The sequence below is a fragment of the Mauremys mutica genome, chromosome 3 (genome assembly GCF_020497125.1).
Source record: "Mauremys mutica isolate MM-2020 ecotype Southern chromosome 3, ASM2049712v1, whole genome shotgun sequence".
NCBI lineage: Eukaryota > Metazoa > Chordata > Testudines > Geoemydidae > Mauremys > Mauremys mutica.
In genome coordinates this window covers 204,543,237-204,562,909 of record NC_059074.1, presented here as the reverse complement: position 1 = coordinate 204,562,909, position 19,673 = coordinate 204,543,237, and the positions used below count along the sequence as shown (strand labels likewise).

Sequence of the window (19,673 nt, the reverse complement as noted above, 5' to 3'; positions counted from 1 at the left end):
AAATCTTAAATGACCCTCAGTTCTGGGTACCCACAGCCAGGTTCTACTGTAGAACTGTAGGGCTACAGCAGACTGCAAGAATCATGTAGTCTAACCCCCAGTCAAGGTGCAGGATTTGTTATGTCTAAATCATCCAAGACAGATGGCGATCCAGCCTCCTTTTGAAAACCTCCAGCGAAGAAGCTTCCACAACCTCCCAAGGCAGTCTGTTCCATTGTCCTACTGTAATAGAAGTAATGAAGAAAACAAAAACCAAATATACCCGATGATATTCAAATAGCATTTTATTTAAAATACTGGAGGAGAAGGAAGAATCAATGAGTGATGCTTGCCAATGTGCTCAGAGCCTATGTTATGCAACATCTGTCTCCAACCAGACTTTTGTTACTACTGGAGTAAGGTGCTGCCTTTAGGACTGTGCTCTCCGCTCAGTATTACTGCTTTGAACATCGGAGTTCTTTGTAAACATCAGAGCTAGCGACTTATTTTCTCATGTTCAAAATATAACTTTCAGTACAGAGCTATACATAACCCTCCAAGATTTTCTATTACATCCCAGTCCCTTTGTCATGTCTCTCAAGTCAACATGCCTTCCTGTTTGGTGTGAGAATGGGGATAGGTTGCCATCAATCACATGACCTCAAGTAGTGCATCACTTTTGGTCCATTATCAGGACTGCTAACAAACCAATGTGTTGCTTCTCTGCATGTAATTAAAACAAATAAACGCCATGTCCTGAAGACGCTCACAAAAAAACGAGCCCACGATTAAAAAGCAAACTGGTTCATGAAGGTAGGCTGCAAAGAATGGGTACAATCCATGGTTCTTATCTTGCCATCAAAATTCAAGCCACTCTGTCATATAAATGCAGTTTGATGGAGAAATCTCACCACCTTCATGGCAGTCATCAAAGACCTGTGGTAAAATGAAAGCAGATGTAAGTAGACTTCCTCACAATTGGAAGTAAAACACTGAAATGTTTGCTCCACGGAGGGGTAGAATGAACACAAGACTGGGATCCAGGAGATCATGGGATCTAATCCCAACCCTGATAGAGATTATTATTTATATTACACTAGCACCAGAGGCCCCACTCAGGATCAGGGCCCCATTGACTATCCCGGCCTTGGATAGTTTATAAGTTAGCAGACAAAGGGGTAAAGATAGGTGAAATAACTTGCCCAAAGGCATACAACAGAGGAAAAGCGCTGGGATTAGAACCCGTTTTATGACTCTCCATTCAGTTCCCTATCCATCAGACAAGACCACAGTGCCATTGCGAAGAGCAGGAATAATCAACAGCTAGGCTGGTGCTTTGATGTGCAAGAAATCATTACATCAATACAAAAAGCCTGTGGTAAAAACTCCATTCACACATTATACCAATAAATGAGTTGGCTGAGGGTAAAGATATTAAAAATGAGAGAGGGGCCAGAAAGAAACTAAATGGACATTGTCCGGTTAAAACCCAGGTTTGAAAACATTTCCTAGCCACGTTTTCAACGCCTTCCATTATTACAGCTAAAGAGTTTTAGAAGCATTTACTGTTTATTTCTGCTTTTTTACTGTAAGGCTTTTTATAGTTCTCATCTTGGACAGCGAAAGTAAATCAAGTAGTGTCACTTTTTGGTTCCCAGCATTATAACAATGCAACAATGTTTGGGTTGTCACTCAGCCAGGGCTTGAGCTTCCCATTGGGATTAAAAACAAACAAAACAAAAAATTATTAAAAAACAGTTTCTACTGGTCTTAGATCTCCCAGACATTTGTGTATAAAGACATTTTGGAGCATGTTTGACTTGACAGCGTCCTTTTACCATGCAATCAAGGGATGAGATGCAATGTGTAAATCGGAAACATCATGGCCATAGGCATTTTTGACCTCCGCTGACTTTTTGAAGTCAATAGGACTACTCCTGTGTGTAACGTTAAGCACGTGACTAAATGTTTGTCAGACCCCAGTGTACATTTGTAAGTATTTCTTCCTCCATATACACAGTAAGGAACTTACTGGGCAGAGTCCACAGGGTGTTCGGATTAACCCAGTGGGTTGGATGATAGGATTGACAGCTCTGTACAATTTCATGTGTCCATCCACACTGCCAGCTGTCCCTTCTTTTGCAGCAATGATGGTCATCTCCACCTTTCCATCATATATTAGTGTGTTTAAAATAGTTTCAATATCCTCCATTGACAATTCGACCTAAAGGCAATTTTGTAAAAAAATAAAAAATATTGGTAACAACTAGAGAAAAGGTGTAGCAATAACTCCCACAGAAAGGAAAATAAACTCTTATTTATTTAATGTTGACATTGATCCATCATTGCTAAGACTTTAGAGGTCTGGTGTAGCCTTGATACAGGCACATAATTCACTGAACCACTGCAGTTATGCAGAAAAGAGGAGAGCAAAGACAGATTTTTACTGTTTTTCTTACAATTCTTTTAAAATAATGCTGGGCTTTCAGATAGATTTTCCAAGTGGGATTTCCCCATAATCCTCACGTGGCTGCAATAATTCAGATACAATCCAATAATCCTATGATGATTTGGGAAATCTAAGTACAGTTTATGAATTCTGTTTGAGATTATGAACTATGGTCAATCATAATGTTTAACCCTTATGATCATCATTACGATGTTCTTGCCTCTAAGGAAACAGGGAGGAGTGCCAAGTGTCTATTTCTGAACAGGATGGCCTTTAGAGACCATCAAAACCTGAATATAATCTTACCGAAACAGAACAGGATGGCTATCTCCTCAGGGAAACAGCTTTTCTCATTTGTCTGCATACAGTTAAGGTTTTAAGGAGTGGAAAATCCCCAGAAAGGGGACAAAGAGAGGTATCAGGGCAGGAGCTTAAAAACACAAAGGGTGAGAAGTTGAAGAAGGACTTAGAGAAAGACAGAGGAATGAAGGGCCAGGTGTCATGAGCTAGAGCAGGAGTAGGCAACCTATGGCATGGGTGCCGAAGGCAGCACGTGAGCTGATTTTCAGTGGCACTCTCACTGCCTGGGTCCTGGCCACGCGTCCAGAGGGCTCTGCGTTTTAATTTAATTTTAAACGAAGCTTCTTAAACATTTTTAAAACCTTATTTACTTTACATACAACAATAGTTTAGTTATATATTATAGACTTATAGAAAGATCTAAAAATGTTAAAATGTATTACTGGCACGTGAAACCTTAAATTAGAGTGACTAAATGAAGACTCGGCATAGCACTGCTGAAAGGTTGCCGATCCCTGAGCTAGAGGGAACCTTGTTGACTGTCAGATCAGCTGGAGCTGCAGGACACTGACTGAAGGGGAGAGACAGACACACACACACCCCATGATTTGGAGAAGCCTTGGGCTGGAGGATTGCAGTTCAACAGACAGCACTTGGACCCTGAAGAGACACTGATCCAAATCCCATAGAACTCTCAAGAGTGGTGAGGAAACTGAGGCAGGGAATGGCACACAGGCATTTGTTGTTGTTATGGATCTGTATATTCCATGCTATCTAAAGCAGAGTGATATTTTTAGAAGTCCTTTTACAAAGTCTGTGTCTAGTCGTTTCAACGATCATGCGTCCCTGAAGGTGACAACTGTAAATCAGAGTGTTCACAAGGCGAAAGCTCTGGGAATGGACGTGCTAAAGCTACTGAGATATCTTGGGAGTCAGCACCAGTCCTAGGGCCAGGACAGCAGGGCCATAGGGTCCCACTTCCAGAAAGGACACCAGACAGAGTCTGCACCCAGGAAGGGTGCCATAGAGGCCACAGCCAGAGACAGCAGCTAAACCAGAGCCTACCCAGTGAGCAAGGGGAGCTTTCGAGCACATGGCTCCAGCTGAGTCCAAACACAGCAGCCTGGTGAGTGTCCAGCAGGGGGAGCTTGACCAGGACTGTGACAGATCTTTACTTAACAGGAAACCTATGGCTGTTTTCTTGCTCTTACGTATTATGGTGGAGGTTTTTGAAGACAGCTAGGAATTTGTCACGCATCTCCCATAAAAATTGTGTGGCTAAATTCCTAGCTGACTTCAAGAATTTCAGTTTATGTTCATAGGGAAATTCTAACAGAGCAATTATAAAATTCCCTGTAGCTGGGATTGCCAAAAGAAAACGGGTCCCAATTCGCATTGACTGGGCATTGGATACCTAATTCCCTTAGGTGCCTTTGGAAATCCCAGCCTATATCAGCTCTATAATGTAATGCAGCACTAACTGCCTACTCCATATACACTGCAATATAAGAGACCAATATGCAAACGTCGATGCATCAAGTCAGACACCAAAACTAGGACTTAGGGTCCAATTCTGAATGATAGTCATTCGGCAGCAATTTGAAAGGTGGTAAGTTAAACGCCATTCTGACCTTACTGATGCCCAGCTCGCAAATGTATTTCCACACCTCATGGGATGATGCAAAGGAACTGTTTCTCTGTATCATAGGGTTCTGTTTGCTGTCATGAGCTGCTTCTGCCTGGGGAAGGATGGAGGGGAGAGTGTGACATACACAGTCAGTGCTCCCTGTGAAGAGAACATCTCTAGGTATACAACAGGCTGCTTTTAAACCACTGCAGAGGCAATTTTCAGACAGACAATCTCTGCCATGTTTTAAGCCAGGGGTGGGAATCTGTCCCCCTGCTTAATTTCATCTGGACTGTGGGGGAAAACGAGGGTTGCCAGGCCATTAAAAGTCCAGTCAGCAGCACAGCAGGGCTAAGGCAGGCTCCCTGCCTGTCCTGGCTCCACGCAGCTCCTGGAAATGACCGGCATATCCCTGCAGCCCCTGGCCAATGGGAGCTGCGGGGTTGGTTCCTGCAACGCACACTGCACAGAGCCATCTGGCTGCGCCTCCGCCTACGGGACGCACACACCAGCCACTTCCAGGAGCGGAGCAGAGCCAGGACAGGGAGCCTCCTTTTAGGCCTGCTGCACTGCCAACTGGGAGCTGCCTGAAGTAAGTGCCATTTGGCTAGAGCCCACAACCCAAACTCCTGCCCCAGCCCTGAGCCTGCTCCCACACTCCAAACCGCCTGTCTCCATCCCAGAGCCCCCTCCCATGCTCTGAACCCCTCATTTTTGGTCCCACCCCGGAGCCCGCACCTCTAGCTGGAGCCCTCACCCTGACCCCCACTCCAACACCCTGCCCCAGCCCAGTGAAAATGAGTGAGCCACTGAGGGAGGGGGGCTGGAGTGAGAGTGGGGCGGGGCCTCAGAGAAGGGGCAGGGTGTTCAGTTTTGTGCAGTTAGAAAGTTGGCAACCCTAGGGAAAGCCCCAAGCCTCCGCAGCCCACTTCCCCCAGGACTGTGTGTAGCCTGCAATTGATTTTTTCTGTGAGTCAATGGCCCCCGATAGAAAAAAGTTTTAAGCAGATGATTGTCAACAAATGGAATAATCCCAGATACATATTGCACAATGAACAGTAAGTGGCAAATTACAAGTTAACACTATATACAGTAACATGAAACAGTACATTGACCTGAGGAGTTAGAACGCAGGGACCATCATTCTGAGTTTCCTGACTATGGAAAAACCGCAGCCATAGCTAGCGGCCTGTAATGTATATTTTGGAGGGAAAGGGAAATTGACACGATTGGACTAGGACTCAGAGAATGGAGGTTGAGCTTTCCCTGGAGAATGGATAAGGAGTACCACTTTCCAGGCAGAGTTTACAATAATCAGGGCCAACAACTTTTTTGCACAACTGAGGCAGTATGGGAAAGTTGACCTTTGCTAATTTGTTGTTTGAGATATGAATCTGGGGGAATGATGCTTTTTTTCTTTTAAAAGGGTACAAATTATGGGTTTATTAAGGTGAATGATCCATTGCATACATTTGCAGTAGCAATTAAATTAGAAAATTAGAAATTAGAAAAATGCCAAATGAAGAATTATGGTCCAGCAACTATATAACAAAGTCCACCTATTTTTATATTAACTACTATATACAAACTTTTCTTCCACCAGTTTAAGGAAAAGCAATTACTTGTAAAAACAATCAAAGATGGGTTAATCTGTAGCAATCCCTCACCTTAGTCTGTAAGAATTTACAACACTGTTGGTTTAACACCTCCACAAATTCAGATTCGAAGTCTTGGTCGCTGTACCAGGCCCCTCCAGTCACGGACCGGTCAGGCTGCAGATTATATAACATGTACACCTTCTTCTTTGAGGCCTATTGAACAATACACACATTTTTTTTTAATAGCTGAAAATCTTCCATGAAAGGAAAATTTAATTTAAACAAGCATAGGAGCAATCCATGCACTGCCATGTGCCCTGAAACATGGGAAGTGCATCAAACCATTATTAGCACTATCTGCACTCCAAGAATACCTGGGTTAAAAAGGAGGTAGTACTTTTGGATTCTGACTCTCAAACTTGTTTTATGGAGCAGGGTTGGAAAAGGTAAACAAAACTACACATCAAAGATAAAGGGCTTTAAAGAAAATGGGACAGATTCACGCTAAGGTGTGAACTGCTACAACTTCATTTCAACGAAGTTGCAAAAGGTCTGAATTTAGCCCGTTATCTGATGGCTTTCCAAGTTTCGAGCCTGGTTTTGACCCTCCTTCAGATCAGAATCCGGCTCAGCAACACTTGTTCAGCTACCCCTCCTATAATAGCATGACAATTAAACATGACTGATGACCTAGTCTAAAGGGGATGAGAAACGGCTTTAAAAATGATTTAATACAGAACTAGCACTAGACATAGCCAAAACCAGCAGTTGTGGCCCGCCATAAACATTTCCCAGTTAAATCAACTTGCATTTTAAAATCACTTCTGAGAGTTTACTCATTTTGTGGAAAGGACACTCGTTCTGCTTTTTGACTCATGGCAGCTGCAACAGGACACTGTCTGAGATGAAATACAGAGTTGGGTAACTTTACACATACAATATAGTGGGGCTATGAAACTTCAGAGGGTTGACTTTTCAAGTTATACAATGGCATCTTTAAATTGGAGAAGTTAATCTTAAGATTTTTAAATATAAACATGTATGTTTAGCCGTAAATTATAAGTCTTGCTCTGGTAATTCCAGAGCAATGTATTATGCTGTAGGCAATAAGCAGTACCCAAGCTTCTGGTGAACATGAATTCAGTACTATGAATAGGATGGTGAACAAAGGGTTTTATTACACTAAATACAAGTTAGAAAGACAAGGTGGGTTATGTAATATATTTTACTGGACTAACTTCTGATGCTGAGAGAGAGAAGCTTTCAAGATACACAGAGGTGCTTCTTCAGTCACAGACCTGAAGAAGAGCTCCGTGTAGCTCGAAAGCGTCTCTCTCTCACCAACAAAAGTTAGTCCAGTAAAAGATATTACCTAACCCACCTTGTCTCTCGAATATCCTGGGACTGACATGGCTGCAGCAACACTGCACTAAAACACAAGTGCCTAATGAACTCATTTTAACGTGAGCATTTCTGAAGCTTCACTAACAACTACGACAAGAGATGAAAAAAGCTCAGAACATGCAGCAGCCGCAATAAAGCCCCTGGCTTCTGCAATAAATGAAGGATGAATACACTTCACAAAGCCATTTCATCAGTGGTTTACATATTCCAAATCAAGTCTTTATAAACTGGGTCAGATGCTTTTTCAACTCCATTGAAGTCATGTTATTAGTATAGACTTTGATTCAGGAAAGCACTTAGGCATGTCTTTGAAGTCTGTCCTGAATAGGAATGCTTTCCTGAATCACAGCTATAATCATCAGCAGGTTAAAAACACTCCCCCACTTAAGAGAAATTATGTCCAAAGAACATTTTGGCTGTGGGAGAGTCTGGAAAGAGCAGAGCACAGAAGTTTTAGTTTGGCCTAAGCAGTGCACTGTAACAGCAGAAGAGACAATTGTTATAAGGGTTACTGTGATTCCTACTGTTTTGAATAAATGATACCAGCAACTCTTTGCTAAAGTTATTGCACCTCTACTCTTCTCTAATAGTGCCCTATATTGGAGACTGTCAGTGATTTACAATGTAATTCAAATATTGTCTCCATTTTATAGAGGAGCAAACTGAGGTACAGAGCTGTTAAGTGATCTTCCCAAGATCACAGAGAGTCAGTGACATAGCTGGGAGAATAACCCAAGTTTCTTCACTGCCCGTCACCTCCTCTAACAAACATACTTTGCAGTATATACAGTATTTCAAGTATTTAAAACTACAGATTACTCACTGCCACAGACTTAACAGCTTTAATAAGTTTCTTGCTCTCCAAGTTTTTCAGTATCTTGTTGATCTCTGTTAAAGGTAGATTACTTTTGTATCTAATATCTCGGCTCCAAATACCTGTTTAAAATGAAAAAAAGGAAAGCCGAATTCAAATGAATATGAACAGAGCATTACAAATCTCAGGCACATTACATTTGTTCTTATGTTCAAGCCAAGGCCCGAGCTGTTCCTTTCCAAATCAGAATTCACATCACAGTGTTGCTTGAACACTACCTAAATAGGATGCACTGTGTAGCGTATTATTCAAACATCTCCCTACAGTTGTTATAACAAAAACTTGCCTGCTCTGAGAGCTCATACAGGTGAGTTCTATTTTGTCAATAGACTTGACCAAAAAATGGGGAAACCATTTTGTCTGAGGGGGCCCTTGGTTCTGTAACTCTCATCCCTTCACTCTTCAGTCTAACAGAAGACCAATTTGTTGGCCTTCATCTTCTGCAAGGCTCATCTGTTTTCCTAGGCTCTCTCAGAGAGTTTGGGATATGAAACAGTCTGGCAGGGAGGATATTTTATAGGGAATCTGTTCTTTCTAGTCATAGAAGGGGCTGGGAGAGGAATTGACTAAAGTCCTAATGTGGATACTGATACTTTACTTGTTTATTTTGAGTGATTAGTTAAGCATGTAATACCTCAAACAGATGCTTTGAAAACAACTAGAGTAAAGAAGCTATAGTAATGCTTTGCTTGTATATTACCATGCCTTTAATTCTTGAGTATTGAGAAACAGTACACACCGTTTCCCCCAAATCCATACTAAGCAATAGAGCTAGCACAGGTCATGAATAAAATTAAAACAGTCCTTGAATAAGTCACCTTTGTTGGCTGCATCCTCTATAATTTGATAGACCAGCTTCTCTTGATTGTCAGATCCCTTCATTTTACTGTAAAGGACAGATCACAAAAGGGACAGGTGTTAGTTATTGTGAATGTCCAGCAGGGTAGAAGTAAACTAGATTTGTTTTAAACTGTGGAAAGCAAAACTATAAAATGAATTCAATTACACAAAAAGAAACCAGCTGCACTAGCTGGTTATTGTAACAATAAGGAACTGCAGACAGCTTTTATCATTTCTTCCATGTCAGGTCAAGTCAGCCATAGAAACTGTTAGCATTTTGTTGGTGCGCTACTCTGGTTTTCCCACCACTAGCACGACCACCAATTGCTCACCTACAACTGCAGTAGCTCAATCCTGAATGAAATCTTACCCAAAATAAGCAGCCTCTGGATGAAACATCTGGGAAGGTGCAGTAAAGTGCTCTCACATCTGAAGTTTGTTTTCCCCACTGGTCTAAGAAAGCCTGATTCTGCTAAGCTCCAGGCCACATCATCTCTTTTTTGAAGCATTTGAGAGTGGATTAGATGTGTGCGCATTTGAGGGGTGCAGTGGAGTGGGGAGGACTGTTAGGTTTGAGGGATTTTCCTTCTTTGAAGCAAACAGAGTACATCTTTATTCAATTTTGTAAAGACACATTTTATGAACCAAATAAAAACCCCATTTAGTATATAGTGCTATATGCTCACGGTTGGATGACTGTTACAAATGAAGGGCCTGATCTTGCACTCTGCTCCATCCAGGCAGACCCCTGGACCCACAGCAGAGTCCCAATGACTTCAGTGGGACTTCACTTGAGCATACAGGTCTGCCTGCATGGATCAGATCACCTGATGGGGGGCTTTGCTACCTGCAATATTGTTTCCAACACTACATAATCCCACTTCAGTGCAACTATTCACAGTGGGAAGCATGACCTCCAACAGCATTTACAAGATGGGGGCCCAAAGCAAGTAAATGTGCCGTCTTGGAATGAACGGGTGAATAACACTTGATGATTGCTACCATCACCACGAAAGCGCTGGGAGAGTGCATGAGAACTGTCCCTTCAACAAAAGAAAGCTTACCCAGCATTTTGAGACTCTTTGATCCTGTAGAGAAGGCCAGTGTTGCTCCTGAGAAGGTCTAGCTGTCCCTGAAAGAGACAGACACAAATACTATTATAAGAGCTTGACATTTACCCTTTAAACATTAAATCTCATTTAATTTTGCCTAAATAAAAAACAGACCAAAATACGTTTTCATCCTTTGGAAACACCGGGACATTTTAGATAGCTCTGCTCAGGAAATATTCTGTCTATTTTTCATCCAGCTGCTAGAGAGTATTGACATTGCTCCTGGCCTCTTCCTGCAACACGTGTCATTAACTAAAATGTAGAAAACTACTCTTTCCTCTTCCAACACTGCACCAAGGATGTAAAGCTCCAACATGCACCTCTCTCAGCCTGCAGTAACCTGTCCATTGAATCATTTTTTTTAATTGCTCATTTGCATAGCCAACAGTTAGCTTGAAACACAAGTCAATGTAAAAAAATATTACTTAGGCTCAGCTCAGATAAGATGGAGGTGATGTCATATTGTACGAGAAAGCATTCTAAACTGCACTAAAAATTGTGACAGTTCCTTCAGTTGCATTTACCCACCTACTGTCAGAATAATTCACATTCTCGGGATGCTGCTAGATTCTCCTCCTTATCACTTCCAGACTCCCATACAATACATTATTTCATCTTCAGCTGGCCAAGAGATGGTGAACATTCCCCTCAGATGCAGGCTTTGCCATGATTACCTATGTCTGTTACCTCAAGGCAGGACAAGTGCAACATGGTCTAGCTTGGGCTAACTTTGAAGATCTACCTTTGTAGGTAGGGCAAACAGATGGAAGCATACTATACCAGTGCATCATATTCTACATTGCCTGCCAATTAATTTATAGGCAGAAACCCTAAATAGTCCCAGTTATCTCAAAGAATGCTCTTTTCATATGCCACATAACTTTGCTCAGAGGGAACACTTGCTATTTATCCCAAGGGTGAAGCATGTGAGAGATGAGTGCGGAGTATTCTCAGTGGTGGCCTCTTGCATCTGGAATTCAATTCTGACATATACATCTATATCAGGATTCAGGCCTGGTCACTTTTAGAGCAAGATTCAAGATGCCTTGTTATTAAGGCTTTAACTATAACAGCAAGGCTTGGACTTTCCTGACAGTCTACTAAATTGTTAATCATCACTTCAAATCCTCTCAAGGAACCTGAGTTGGCTACTGTAGAGAAATGCAAGAAACATGATCACCATTTTGGGCAATATGTTGGTTGGTTCCATTCTTGCATATGAATGGCACTCAGGTATACTGGTCATATGTGCCTTATAATAATAAATGCAACTAAAACTACAGTCAATCAAAAGATGAGATAATCCCATACACTTTGACCTAAAAGCTGGAATCTGGTAACACTGGGTGAAATCCTGGCCACACTGTAGTCAATGACAAAACTTCATTTGACTTCCATGAGGCCAGGATGTCATCCTCCCTCTAAAAGCAGACAACAGGATTCAATAACGGTAGGTAAATCTATGGCTCTTTCAGGTTATCCCTATATTACAGAACAATACCAATGAGGTTTAAGATGCAGTGACAGTCCCTAACAGAAACACACTCGTATTGCTTTGCTAGATCCCAGAAGATTAATACACAAGGCCCAACTCTGCAGCTGCTCTATTCTGGTAATGGCTGATGAAGTCCACGGCGTTCATGCATATGAAAGGGCTGTGAGATCCCTCCAGCAGCGCAAAACTGGCTGTACGGATGGGGAGGTGACCCTACCACGGAGAGCAGCCTGTTGATAGCCATGGCCCGCTGCTGGGGCTCCATGTGGGGCATGTCATTCTGGATCACTTGGTCGGTGATGCCGTGAGGGAACTGGTGGCAGAGCTCAATGATCCTGGAGGCGAGAAGAGGAGGAGCAGAGTCAGGTCACAACCCACAGACACAACCCACGGCCCCTCTCAGATCCGCCCCGCCCCCCCCCAAACCCCAGCTGCGCTCCAGCCCTGCCCCCATCTCTGCCCATCCCCCTACCGCCCCCGCCCCCCAGCGCTGCCCCAGGCCCCTGCCCAAGCGCCGGGGGCCCGCACCCCTCGCCCCCACCCAGACACACCGGCCCCGGCCCCTCAGCCGCACCTGTTCTCTATCTCCAGCGGGTCCGGGACCTCCGGCTTCACCTTCACCTCGGCCATGGCAGCCGGGGCCCGGGCGTGTGTGACGGGGGACGGGAGGGGGCAGCCCGCAGCGAGGCGGCTTAATCCACTACCCCGCCGGCGCAAACCCCCGCCGGGTTCCTCAACGCCACGGCGCGGGGAGATGACGTCACAAAGGAGCCCCGGTTGCTATGGAGCAGCGGGAGGCAGACCAATCCGGGGCCGCCTTCTTGCGCGGGTTACAGCGTCTCTGGTAACGGGGGAGCCGGGTGAGTAACGGGGAGCGAGCCGCGTAGGGGGCGAGTGGAGCCGGGGGGGGTCCGGAGCCCCGGGGTGAGGCGGGGCGGGAGCAGTTGGGGGGGGTCCAGAGCGGGGGGAGCCTGATGCGGTGGGGGGGGGGGATCCAGAGCCCAGAGCCCAGAGCGGGGCGGGAGCAGTTTGGGGGGGTCCGGAGCCTGATGTGGGGCGGAGGGATCCAGAGCCCGGAGTGGGACGGAAGCAGTTTTTTGTGGGGGCGGCGGGAGGAGCCTGATGGGGGCGAGGTCCAGAGACCGGAGTGGGACGGGAGCAGTTGCGGGAGGGGGCGGGTCCAGAGCCTGATGCCGGCGGCGGGATCCAGAGCCCGGAGTGGGGCGGGAGCAGTTTGGGGGGGGTCCGGAGTCCGAGGCGCGGGGGGGGGGGGCGTGTAGAACAACCAGAGCCAGGAGTGCAGGGGTGGGTGCCCGGCTTTGGCATTTAGTCTGAATGCGGTGAGAGAACCTACTCTGCGCACCAACAGAATTACAAATTTTGGTTCTGCCTCCCGCAGGTGCATAAGAAACAATCAGCTATTCAAATAAACCGGTGTGGTCAGCCGGCCACCTGAGGGTGTAGAAAACCAATCTGAATGATTCTGCCATCTTTTAATCCTGCCCTAGAGGTGGCAGATTCTGGCAAATGTGCTGCACCCTGGGGTTTCTGGTGGGAGGAGTAATGGCACTGCTGAAATTGCTATACCAGTGCTTGCTATCTGTACAGGCAATACAATACTGCAGACTGATACTATAGTTACCCTTGATCAGAACAAGTGTAATCCCAGTGTTCACATGAATGATTGAAGGTCTGTGCAGAATGGATAGTAGTTTTGTGTGCGGATGTGTGGGATGTTACAGACATGTTGGGGGGTTGGAAAGCTGATTGTAAAACCAGAACTTGCTAGTGTAGACAATGTATTTGGCTGTGAACATGACCACCAAGACATACACTAGGGGCTTGTCTATATTATACATTTTTATCATCTCTAAGCACAGTTGTCCGCAATTAAGTTCGATGACACAGTGCTGGCCATTGTAAATCATGCCAAAATCATATTCAGCATCATTTGTCTTAATATAGTATATGGCAGGCGAGACACCACTCAGGAATAGCAGAGAGTGCCTTATTTTAGTCCTCTCCTGCATGAGATATTAGGTGGATGGAGCCACATCTATTATAAACAAGGCCAACACTCTTCATGATTATCTCATGAACTGTCACTCAGGTCTGGGGGCATGTATCACTGACACCTCGTGGACAGGGCTGACCTTGGCAAAGCTGGTTTCAGCTGTGTATGCGGAGATCAATCAAACTCATGCAATGAAGATCAGATTGGAATGAAAGTAGTGGTACTTTTCTCACACTCTGGCCAAAATTCCAGAGTTGCAGAACTGGTCAAAATTTTGATTAGCTCTTAGCATGCTCAGATTGGTTCAATAGGAAAAAATTTTCAATGGACAGCAAAACAGATAAGAATGTTGTTGTTATAAGGATTAACAAGTTACTGCATCTAATGTTCTCTTTTTTCAGGGAGGTGGAATAGAGGTGTGGAGTTGCATGAAGATTCATTTCTGCTTCACTCTTATGTTTTAAAAGAAACATATGCTATTTTTTCAGATCACTACAAAGAAAAATGACTGCTGGTTCAGTGTCAGTGCCTCAAATTATACCACTTCGACTCCCTCTGCCAGGAAAGGCTAAACATGAAATAGACACAAATACACATGTAGAAATAAAATCAGGTATAAACAACAGCTTTAAATCTGTACTATAAACCTTGTTCTTTTTATTCTGTAATTTGACTCTCACTTTTTGCATTCACATTTTATTGTGATTTTGATGAGTACCCATTTTCATAAGTACCTTGCATAAATTAACCCTTTACATCTCTATCCTGAAAACATGCATGTACTTAACTTCATAAATGTGACTAGTTGCACTGAAGCTAATAGGACTACTCGTGTGTAACTTAACTCAAATGTGTCAGTGTTTGCAGGATCAGGGCCTTATATTTCTGTGCTATTATGTCTGTTCCATATTCACAACGAAATAGGAAAACCTTAGAATCTGATGATTTTGCGTTTTGTTGTGATTTTGCAAAACTGTTACTTGAAAATAGCAGGGGTCATTTTCACTCAAAAGGTCCTATCTGTTAGCAAGAGTCTCAGTTTTGAAATTCCAACTTTTATTTTTCACCCATGATCGTTTTTCTTATCAGAATGTGCCACATGTAGACCCTGTGCATATTTTCACTTACCCTTTTTGCAACTTTTATGTGTGAAGATGAATGGCTTGTAATGAAATTGTGATTATTTTGTCACCAAATTTTGTGAGGAGAGAAAAAAACAAAGCACACATTATGGCCCCAATCTTGCAATCCCTTACTCACATCCTTAATTTTTCTCATGTGAGTAAATTAAGCATATGTGTAAGCATTTGCAGGAGTGGGGATTATTTTTGCACAGCCCTAATACTGTTTTGGTAATTATCTTATTTGTGTCTTTCAGATACTCCTGATGTTACTATCTATTACACTTTAGATGGAAGTAAGCCAGAACTCTTTAGGAGACCTGGCTATGGAGAATGTAACACTTTTAAATATAAGGGACCCATCACATTACCTGATGGGAAAATAACAGTAAAAGCTTTGGCAGTCACCAAGTAAGTAGCAACTGTCTATCTTGCATTATAATTATTGTAATTTTATTTGCATTACTGTAGTGCCTAGGAGTCCCAGTCATGGGCCAGGACTCCATTGTGTAAGGCACTGTATAAACACAGAACAAAAAGACAGCCCCTACTCCAAAGAGCTTACAATCAAAGTAGTATTCATGTATTCCTCTGTATGGACATCAGTATCTTCTATGCCAGAACATTTATTATTATTATTATTATTATATAGTAATTACTTGTATTGCCCCAACCATGGATCAGGGAACAATTGCACTAGGTATGCTACAAATGCATAACAAAAAGACAGTTTTTGCCCCGAAGAGCTAACAACATAAGTACATTTTGACAATCAAAGTAAATTATTATTATAAAATAATAAGCTCACTTTATAAAGATTAACACGTTCTCACAATGACACTGTAAGGTAGGCACATATTATTATTCCCATTTTACAGATAGGGAAATAGACTCCACTGCTCCTGTCTCTATCTTTCTAGGCCCTTATACACTCGCATCAGAGCTTTGCCCAACACCATGCTGTGAGTTAGTGGCAGAGCTAGGGTTAGAATGTAGTTGTTCCATGGTCATTCCTAGATCATACTGCCTCATAACATTAGAAATCAATCACATGATATGACAATGGTACAATATTCTGTCATGCAGCATATGTGGGTATGGGAGCATTCTCGGAACTCCCTCTTCCCAGACTTCAGCCTGACCTATCAGTGACATGCTTAGTCAGTTGAGAGGGAGGGAGAGTGCTGACTATGCAGCTCTTAGAACTCCACCCTAAGGGCTCTCTGACTAGTTATGCTCATTAGGAGATAGTAGTATACTTCCTGTGTTTTAGGCTGAGAGGGATACCAATGCGATGTCAAAGTATCCAGTGATTCACAGATATACAGTAAATTTATAAAAATGTGCATTAACTTTCTAGCAATATGCTCAGTGGATATTGAACCAACAATGAGGACTTGATCCTCCATGGCTCAGGTGCAGCGTTGCATGTATAAGAGCAAGGTAAAATGTGAAGGGTAGGACAGGGAGAAACAGGGGACTTGATCCTCCTTCAAGGCCATCAAGTGTCTTCTGACTAGTAACAAAACTTCACATTTAAACCCAGTCACATCACACACGCTCACTCTCTGCCCTCTCCCATTTCCAAGGGAATGGAGACTTCCACTCCAGTTGGAGGACTGTGCCTATTGTTCCTTTACTGGCAATCATATGTTGCCTTTGCTCATACTTGCCCTGGAGTGAAACTACCTTGCATTCCCTGTGCAAGGACTTGCAGAATCAAGGCTTATATATAGTTCTTGGTATCACTGTACAGACCATACCTTTTTTTTTTAATTGCTGTGGTTGTGAAAAGACACATTCTCAGCTCCTTCATCCCATGCTAAATGAATGGCATGGACAGTGAATGTCTGTGGTATCAAATGTTAGCAAGGACATATAATGAATGGTATGGAATGGCAAGCTGAATGTGGCTCAGTTTTGGAGGCAAGTGCTCCCATTCCCTGTGGCATTATCACCTTTCCCCCCCCCCCCAAGTGAGTTGTACAGTAGTAGGGACAGAAGGAGGACATGGATTAAGGTATATCAGGAATATCTTATGTAAAAGGGAACCAGGTATTAAAATTATCCATATTTTCATCATTTTTAACTGGTAATTTTTCATCAAGCATAGAATTTCCATTGTTTTTTAGAAGCATGATTGATTGGGAGTATGAAGGGATCATGGCAGCTTGCTGAAATAGTAGTCTGGCTAGCAAGAGGCGTTTCAATAAAAGACCCATTTTCACCACTGATTTCCTTTCTACTAATACCCATAATTTTGTGCTATAGCTATCTGTAGCCTTTTGATTATTAACTTTCAGAGACTGCAGGGAGAGTGCCATTGTAACAAAGGTATTTCTGGTAGAATACGAGCCACCAAACATACTCTTTGCTGCTGAAGATAATGATGAGAATTTTCTGAAAGACCTCTCCAACCAGGCAAGTTACAGCAATGATAAATCCCTGTTTGACCATAACATTTTGTATTATATTACAGAGAGACACAATCCAGGTAGCTGTTGAGTTTCATTACTTTTATTTCTTTATCTGCCCATCTTTGTTGTTTTTAACCTTTTCTGGTATTGAAATCTATGAAAGTTCAAATGGTTGGTTCTTTATTGGGACAGCCAGTTAAAACTATTGTAATCCATCTCTTTTACTAATGAGCGGCTGACATTATGCAAGAATGGTTTTGTTTCAGCTGCTAGTAACTTACAACATTTGCCATTCACCCTGCTTGGGGAATGTTGTGTTTAACTGACAGGCTTATACAGAGACTTCCTTTTGGAAATAACACTTCAACATGTCCCGGAATGTTTTCTCTGGGATTGTTCTGATCTCATTAGAAAAATTAACCCTCTGAAAATGAGAAGTCCAGAAAGGGCCAAATCTTGAAATTCTTACTCAGAGCCTGGTTGTGCCCTGCTGCTTGGGTGTGCAAGGGGGAAATGTGTACAAGAAATCTGGTCCCACTTGTACACCACCACCACGTGCAACAGCCTGGCACTACTGTAGTTCTTCCACTCCACCACATGCTGGGATTGCACCCACTTACTATCTCCACGGGGTACAAATCTCATTGGTTAGGAAGAAATGTATACTGTGAGGGTGGTCTGGTAGTGCAGTGACAACCCTCCTCCTTCCGTACCTTTCCGTTCCCAACCCACAGACCTGGACACCTCTTAAGTCCCTTCAGGGGAGTTTCCATGTAGTTAGGGTAAGGGAACAATACTGCAAAGACTTGAATGGGGGGAATGAAATGGTCTCAATGATGAGGAAGGATGATTGTTTTAGCATCTGTGTTTTAGGCTCTGTCTACACAGGCACTTTGGCTGGTAAAACTTTTGTCGGTCAGGGGTGTGAAAAAAACACCTCCTGACCGACAGACGTTTCACTGACAAAAGCACTGGTGTGGACAGTGCTATGGCAGCAGGACACGTTCTCTTGCTAACATAGCTATGGTGGTTTAATTATGGGTGTGGTTTAATTATGCCAACGGGAGACCTCTCTCCCGTCAGCATAGAGCAGCTACACGGGAGACCTTACAATAGCGCAGTAGTGTAGACATAGCCTAAGACATACTGAAGGGGAATGATATTATCATCAGGGAAGAAAAGGAGATGAGGCGACAATAATTGAGGTGAGTGATGACTAGACCGAGCACGGGCACATGTTTGAATTCAGTGTTCTAAGGAATGTGCATGTGTGATTCTAGACAGGTAATCTTTGTATTTGTAGGAGCTGGAAGGTGGACTGACAGTCGCAAAATTAAAAAAGAAAGGAGTCAATGTGAAAAGCAAATCCAGCTGGAATGATACAGCCCAAGAGTTTCAAGGTATGACTGCATTAAAGCCAAATTGGACCTTAACCACATTGAAAGTAGTTGGTAGAAGTGTATTTTTCTATTCTCTGCAGGAAACTGCAGATAATCTCACAGATATCTCAGAGCCCAAGCATTCTCTGTGAGTTCACACGTGCTTATGCTTAACAGTCTGTCCCAACTTGTATTAAACTTAGACACTCTGGTTACCTTTCCCAGACCTGAAGAAGAGCTCTTTGAAGCTCGAAAGTTTGTACTGTCCACCAACAGAAGTTGGTCCAATAATAGTTATCACCTCACCTGTGCTGTCTCTCTCATATCCGGGGACAAAACACAGCCACAACAGCACTACAAACATTTAAGTTAATGGGAGTTTCAGAAGTCTTAGATGCAATTGTGTCGAGAGTCTGCAAAGTTTTGCCTGCATAAGGAGTGCAGGATTTCACCACAAGGCAAAAACGAAAACTTAATTCAGCTTTTATTCATGCTATAAATAAAGCTGATTGTTACATAGCTATGATAACTGAGCCTGCTTACAAGCATAAGATCCTAAAGCCATCGCTCACTAATTTACTTTTGGATGGAGGTTTTAGGAGAAATTTTATTTTTTTATTTTTTTATTTTAAATTAGGGGAAAATGCAAAAGGAAACACTTCTTTAGTGAGGAACTTGTTGATAGATTTCCACTACCAGAAAACTGCTTGCCAAATAACCTTTTTCAAAACAGCTAGAACTGTTCGTAGATATTGGGATGTGGTCCGGGGATAACATGTGGCATAATGTTAACCAAATCCCATGTTTTTCTGAAGTGCATGATAGAGGAATGATGGTATGAAATTTGGCTGTAATTTTAGGCTTGGAGGTAGAGAGAAGAACTGTCCAGAAATCTTTGAAAGGGCCACGGTTCTTGAATGGTCATTTGGAAACACCAGGTTATAGAGAAAAGTCAATCTCACCACCACCAACACACCAGTCCCAGGTAAATGAAACAGTTACTGGGGGAAACAATAAAGGCTAGGCCGAGAGTTGACTCTCAGCCCAGCGTGAGGAAATAGCTT

The 19,673-nt window shown here is 43.1% G+C and overlaps 2 protein-coding genes across 7 annotated transcripts in view; one reads left to right on the top strand and one right to left on the bottom strand.

The window, feature by feature from the left end:
* Window positions 1-271: 271 nt before the first annotated feature.
* POLR3F (RNA polymerase III subunit F) lies at window positions 272-12,443 on the bottom strand. The gene is made up of 9 exons (XM_045010528.1): window positions 12,253-12,443; window positions 11,896-12,013; window positions 10,136-10,203; window positions 9,050-9,117; window positions 8,181-8,293; window positions 6,023-6,166; window positions 4,360-4,467; window positions 2,012-2,203; window positions 272-915 (listed from the first exon to the last, which is right to left on the bottom strand). The coding sequence occupies exons 1-9, from the start codon at window positions 12,306-12,308 to the stop codon at window positions 838-840; spliced, it is 945 nt and encodes a 314-aa protein (XP_044866463.1). The 5' UTR covers window positions 12,309-12,443; the 3' UTR covers window positions 272-837.
* DZANK1 (double zinc ribbon and ankyrin repeat domains 1) overlaps window positions 12,435-19,673 on the top strand; it is a 38,466-nt gene continuing 31,227 nt past the window's right edge. For 3 of the 6 annotated variants that reach the window (XM_045010525.1, XM_045010519.1, XM_045010524.1), the window contains exons 1-6: window positions 12,957-13,018; window positions 14,181-14,305; window positions 15,071-15,224; window positions 17,117-17,234; window positions 18,534-18,630; window positions 19,470-19,594. In XM_045010525.1, the coding sequence (XP_044866460.1) occupies window positions 13,014-13,018; window positions 14,181-14,305; window positions 15,071-15,224; window positions 17,117-17,234; window positions 18,534-18,630; window positions 19,470-19,594 (624 nt within the window). In that variant the 5' untranslated portion in view covers window positions 12,957-13,013. The other 3 variants (XM_045010520.1, XM_045010522.1, XM_045010521.1) reach the window with 3 other exon arrangements.

Excerpts from the sequence above, each read along its gene's own strand:
- POLR3F (XM_045010528.1), bottom strand. The coding sequence starts at position 12,308 with ATGGCCGAGGTGAAGGTGAAGCCGGAGGTCCCGGACCCGCTGGAGATA. Across the intron at positions 12,014-12,252 it reads CCGCTGGAGATAGAGAACAG|GATCATTGAGCTCTGCCACC; the intron begins GTGCGGCTGAGG and ends TCTCGCCTCCAG. Across the intron at positions 10,204-11,895 it reads TCAACAGGCTGCTCTCCGTG|GGACAGCTAGACCTTCTCAG; the intron begins GTAGGGTCACCT and ends TGTCTCTTTCAG.